The sequence below is a fragment of the Arachis duranensis genome, chromosome 6, assembly GCF_000817695.3.
Source record: "Arachis duranensis cultivar V14167 chromosome 6, aradu.V14167.gnm2.J7QH, whole genome shotgun sequence".
Classification (NCBI taxonomy): Eukaryota; Viridiplantae; Streptophyta; class Magnoliopsida; order Fabales; family Fabaceae; genus Arachis; species Arachis duranensis.
This window is the reverse complement of record NC_029777.3, coordinates 93390415-93396594: the sequence shown is the minus strand read 5'-3', so window position 1 is coordinate 93396594 and position 6180 is coordinate 93390415. Positions and strand designations below refer to the sequence as shown.

Sequence of the window (6180 nt, the reverse complement as noted above, 5' to 3'; positions counted from 1 at the left end):
CAAGAAATTAGATGTAGATGAAATCTTTAACAATTCTCTTTGGAGCTTCAGGGAATGTAGTGGTGTGGATCTCTTCTGTTATTGATGGCAATGTCAGAGATGACAAAGGGATAAGTATCTTTTTTCCTTTTACTATTGTTTTTGCTTCTTGTTCTTATTGCTTTTCTTTGCTCCACTTGTTGTGTTTCGTTGTTCAAAAATAAAAAAAGAGTTATCCGATCTATTTAATAAAAAAATTCAAAAAGATTGCAAAAATAAACTAGTATAATATTAATATAATAAGTATTTAGCAGTAATATAATTTGTTATAACTCACCAAATTAGTCATAATGGATATTATAGTTAAGGATAACTATCTTGTGCTCTAATGGTATCGGTTAAGATTATAAATTGAAAATTTTTTTTATTGAAAATACAAAAATTTAAAATTTCAATACATTTTGTTTGGTATTGATTAAAAAAAATTAAAAACTTTCATCCATAGTGATTTTATTATGTGCCTTTAAAATACATATTAGCTAAACTTTTAGGCTGCGTTTGCTTTATGGGATTAGAAGACGAAGACTAAGTATTGTGTTTGGTGACCAGAGACTAAAATTAATGGACCATAAAATTTCAGTTTTGAAGCATAAAATTTTAATTCCTTTATTACCTTCAAAAAGTGAAAACACATGAGCCTGAAATTTTTAGAGACAAAAATTGAATTTTAATAATATTTCTTTTAAAAAATATTTTTATTTAACTTTTCAAATTCTAAATCTATTCGTCAATCTCTAACTTTCTCTTATTTTAAACTAAACATGATACTAAGACATAACTCATCTAGTATATTGTACACTAAACAGTAAACACAATGTAGAGACTTAATTTAGTCCATGTCTCCAATCTTTGTCTCTCAATCTCAGTCTCTCTTTCAAATGTAGTCTTTGATTAGGACAATAAATAGATGATTTATAAATTTAAAACATTCTGTTTTTAAGGTAACACTAGTTCTGAGAATAGGACAAGACAAAATACTTATAACAAAACACAAAGGACAAAAATACAAAAGTAAGTGTTCTTGTATTTTGTTTGGTGATAAACTAAAACAAATTATAAAAGTTCAATTTATTTTCTTTTTTTTCATTAAAAAAAATTAGAAAGAAAAATATAATAAAAAATATAATTATAAAAAATTAATAAAAACACAAAATACACTAATTCAGTATCTCTGGAGACAATATCTTTATCCATATTTCTCAATCAAATACAATTTTATATCTTAAGTGTCCTTTTTTAGTATCCTATATAACTTCTTATTCTAATTGTTTTATGCTTATATTTTTTTAGATAACAATAAAAATCATAATTGCAGTGATTATAGTAACAACAATGCTAGGGAACCAAGAAGGTACCAGTAAAAAATCAGCCAAATGCCTCTGAGTGAATCTAAATTCTCTATGTGGATGGTGCTTATGCTAGGCATTAGGATGTTTCTTTTCTTTATAAACTGGATGGTTCTGAATCTATTTTTTGATTGATCATGTTTTAGGCATTTGGAGAGGAAAGGAGGGTGAAGAGATAAATAAGTTAATATACATGGATGTTTTTTCTACTAAGTATCAGAATATTTCTTTTTCATACTAAATGAATATTCTTTTATATATTTTTTGAATGTTTTTGTATTGCAAATATGAATATCTTTATTTTTTTAAGAATTTCATAGTTTTTTAAGAATTCCTCTCATTCGTTCTTTCCTTTCCACAGCTGTCGCCCTCTCTTCTATCTTCAAGATTCTCAAGTTCGAGGTGTTTGATAAAAGGACTCCCGGTGTTAGAGAAGCCATGGAAGTCATTGTTACGGCCATCACAGGTTGCCGACTCGAGAAAATTGATCCGATGTCTGAGGACGCCGTTATAATGAAGATTCTTCAGGTTTTTGCTGGGACAATGCACCACAGGACTTTCATCTTGCTCAGTGATCCCGCTGTGTGCACGCTTGTCAATGCTTGTTTTTAAGTTGTGCAGCAAATGAATGAGATAGCATTTGGATTGGAATTGAGTGGATACAAATTTTTGTGGAGGTTTTTAGAGGTGGGTAGGTTAATGTGGAAGAGAAGAGGAAAGTTTTTACAAGCTTTAATTAGGTTTATTTAATCAGTTTAAAATTTTTTAAATTTTGAATTTAAAAATTTAAAATTAATTATTAACCATTATAATTAATTGAGTTGTTCATTTTTTGGCCAGTTAGATACTTGATTCTCTATATTTTTTTTATAGTAATAATTGTAGTAATTTGAGAATAAAAAAATAAAAAAATAAAAAGATAATAATACAACATCTTTATTTAAAAAAGTAAATGTAATCATTTGTGAAAGATAAAAATACTAGCTTTAAAAAAAAAAGTTTTTCCTTTTTTTATTTTTATAATACTTTTATTTTTACTTAAAAAAATTTATCAAATACGAATATTTTTTTAAAAAAATATTTTTACTAAAAATTTTTTTAGGAATATCAAAATAACTCATTAGTCGTTATTCAATTCCTGTTAAATAATAAAAATTCAGGTGCATTCGACTTTATATAAAATTAATAGCTAAAAGCTGTTAAATAATTTGATTGATTTAACTAAATTTTCATCAAACAATTCTCGATTATTAAGTTCAGTTGAATTTTACTGAACTTGAGTTTCCACCCTGTTAAACCCAAGGAAACCAAACCCTGTTGGCGCTTTTAGAAGTTTTGGTTCCCTTGTTCAAAGCAAGCAACAGCGGGAGGCGCAGATCTGAGTGCGAGTGAGATTGAAGTTGAAGAAGATGTTAGACATTAACCTCTTCAGGGAGGAGAAGGGCCACAACCCCGAACTCATCCGCGAATCTCAACGGCGTCGTTTCGCCAGCGTCGAACTCGTCGATGACGTCATCAACCTCGACAAGGAGTGGCGCAAGCGTCAATTCGAGCTCGAAACTCTCCGCAAAGACTTCAACAAGATCAACAAAGAAATCTCCAAGCTCAAGCGTGTAACTCTCTCTCTCTCTCTCTCTCTCTCTCTCTCTCTCTCTTCTTTTAATTCAATTACTTACTCTAATTAATTTAGGCTGGTGAAGATGCAAGCAACATTATTACTCAATCGGAGGAGACTAAGAAACTCATTGCAGACAAAGAGCTTGAAGTTCGTGACACTTTCAAACTCTTAAATTCTAAATTGGAAAGCATTGGAAACCTTGTCCACGATTCGGTTCCCGTCAGCAATGATGAGGTCACTTTCATTTGCTTCTCTGTTCCTGATTTCATCAGCTTTTCTCTATAACATGATTATGATTATAATTGCCAGTTGTGTTTCAGGCCAATAATGCCGTAATTAGAACCTGGGGAGAGAAAAGGGTGGAGCCTAAACTGAAGAATCATGTAGATCTAGTTGATCTCCTTGGAATAGCAGATACAAAAAAGGGTAACTAACAACTTTTTGTTCTTATCATTTTAATTTATCCCTTATATGTGTATTTTTGTTAATTTGACTAGGAGCTGACCTTAAACTTTTAGTATATTCTGTTTCATAATGTTGTTGTTGTCTTCTGAATGACACACCCATATATATATATATATATGTCATACTATCAATGTTCACTGCTACCGATATTCAATTTACCTATTTCGTCATTTCTAAACACTATTGACACCCTATCCAATTCGAGTTTGAAGTGTCTCTAAATCAGAAAGATAATTAGTCAAATACAAATGTACGATAGCATGTCTTATGAGTGTCTTCGAGCGTCAGACACACGTATACTTTGTTTAATTGGTGTGTGCATGCTTCATAGATGATTCCTCTATTGCATATAATATAGGTATTTTGCAGTGTTTTTTCATCAATAATGTAATATTGCTTTCGACACAAACAACTACATGGTGGAGGAACTCAAACTTCCTTGAAATTGTTGCTAGTCATACTATACTCTGCTTGTCATCTACCGCATGAAGACCTTGGGTTTGTTTTGATCTTTTGATCACCAATATATTCCATGGAACATGATTGGTGCATTCAAATATGGAAGCCAAGATTATTCTCACATCATGTTTATCAATGCATAACAGGAGCTGACGTTGCTGGTGGTAGAGGCTTCTATCTTAAAGGAGATGGAGTTCGACTTAATCAAGCTCTAATAAACTTCGGTCTTGATTTTTTGGAGAAAAGGGGATATACTTTATTGCATACTCCTTTCTTCATGAGAAAAGACATAATGTCAAAGTGTGCTCAATTAGCCCAATTTGATGAAGAGCTTTACAAGGTGTGAATACTAGTTAACATTCTTAAATCTCTTAGTGTTACTATACCTATCGTAGTATGACAGCCATTAAATCTTGAAATGAAATCTTCACCAGTGCAGTTTATTTATTATTCAGGTAACAGGTGAAGGAGATGACAAATATCTGATTGCTACGGCTGAACAGCCCCTTTGTGCTTATCATTTAGATGATTGGATCCACCCAACCCAGCTACCCATAAGGTAATCAATTTAATGGATGCATGTAACGTTGGAAGACTATTGTTTTAAACCTTGGAAATAAGCTCTTTGTAGATATGCTGGATATTCATCATGTTTCCGAAAAGAAGCTGGATCACATGGTCGAGATACTCTAGGAATATTCCGTGTTCACCAATTTGAGAAAGTGGAGCAGTTTTGCCTTACTAGCCCAAATGACAATGATTCATGGAACATGCACGAGGAAATGCTAAAAAACTCTGAAGATTTCTATAAAGAAGTATCTTTTTGTCCCTCATAAGAAACCATGTTTGTTAATTATTGTACATACATTGGTGTGTAAATTAACTATTTTTTCTTCCCACCCCCATAATTGCCTTTCAATGTTCACTGCAGTTGAACATTCCATATCAAGTTGTTGCCATTGTGTCTGGTGCTCTGAATGATGCTGCAGCAAAGAAATATGATCTAGAAGCATGGTTTCCATCATCGCAAACTTACAGAGAGCTAGTGTCCTGTTCAAACTGTACAGACTACCAGGCCAGAAAATTAGAAATTCGATATGGGCAGAAGAAGGTCAGTTATGTTGAATCATATCATTATCGATTTTTTGATAACCCTTGCGTGGAATCTGATCCTACATCCCCACAAAGGTTGTATCATTACCAGTGCAATAGCTTAAATTATATTTTTCTACAATTTAGTAATGGCAGATTTCATTTCTGTTGCCTGATATATGTTGAGTATTTATCTAGCAATCTGAATTCAGAATATGCATTATGTCTTGACTTAATGGGTCACAGATATATTGTTGTGCTTTGTCTGCACTGGATGCACCTTTCTTACTTAAGTTGAGCAATATCCATGCATCAATGTGAATGAGCTTTCATAATTCTAACTATTGGCCTTGTACATCTTTTTTGGTGTTGCAGAGCAATGAGCAAATGAAGCAATATGTTCACTTGTTGAACTCTACCCTCACAGCTACTGAGAGGACCATTTGCTGCATACTTGAGAACAACCAGAAGGAGGATGGTGTTGAGATACCTGACGCCCTCCGACCATTCATGGGTGGAAAGGCATTCCTACCTTTCAAGAACCAGCCAGTTAGTGAAGCCAAAGGGAAGAAATCAAAGGCCTAGTTTCACTATTTTAGTTTAGTCTGAATGATATTTCATTTATGAAAAACAGGTTTATTCAGATTTTGTTGAGAAATTCAAACTACAACTTAATATTTTGTTCAAGTCTTGAAAACCAAAATGTTTCTTCAATGAGATTATTTCTCTTGCACAATCCCTACCTATTCTTGCTTCAGTGTTGATGCGAATGATAATAAAAGTAAAACACCATGTAATGTTATAATTTTGGTTGAAGGAGACATAAAAATCCAGTATGTACTAGGAGATGATGTTGGATTCTGAAGTTTTCATGGTTTGTCTTGCAGGGCATTGAAATTGAACCATGTTCAATTTTATGGATCTGCGTCAATCGTGGCTTCAATTACAAATTTTTTTGTAAAGAGGAATATCGTCTGGAAAATAGGGACCAAACTAGTGAAACAAGTTCTGTAATAGGTGGTTGCTACCATAAATTAGTATTTTTATACTGCATGATAAAGTATCACCATAAATTAATTAAAAAGTATTAGGTATAGTATTTTTGAATTAATTAAACTTAATTCAAATGTTAACTAAAATGTCATTCTCTCATTGGTCAAA

General features: G+C 32.2%; 1 protein-coding gene across 1 annotated transcript; it reads left to right on the top strand.

Annotated features, from left to right (window-relative positions):
* Positions 1-2681: 2681 nt before the first annotated feature.
* LOC107494707 (serine--tRNA ligase) lies at positions 2682-5755 on the top strand. The gene is made up of 8 exons (XM_016115744.3): positions 2682-2998; positions 3076-3237; positions 3324-3429; positions 4074-4267; positions 4383-4486; positions 4559-4742; positions 4859-5038; positions 5395-5755. The coding sequence occupies exons 1-8, from the start codon at positions 2795-2797 to the stop codon at positions 5602-5604; spliced, it is 1344 nt and encodes a 447-aa protein (XP_015971230.1). The 5' UTR covers positions 2682-2794; the 3' UTR covers positions 5605-5755.
* Positions 5756-6180: the final 425 nt, after the last annotated feature.

What these genes read in the sequence shown, in the direction of transcription:
- LOC107494707 (XM_016115744.3), top strand. Translation starts at nt 2,795, where the DNA reads ATGTTAGACATTAACCTCTTCAGGGAGGAGAAGGGCCACAACCCCGAA. An exon ending in AAATCTCCAAGCTCAAGCGT is followed by an intron (nt 2,999 to 3,075) that starts GTAACTCTCTCT and finishes TAATTAATTTAG; the next exon opens with GCTGGTGAAGATGCAAGCAA. An exon ending in TTCCCGTCAGCAATGATGAG is followed by an intron (nt 3,238 to 3,323) that starts GTCACTTTCATT and finishes GTTGTGTTTCAG; the next exon opens with GCCAATAATGCCGTAATTAG.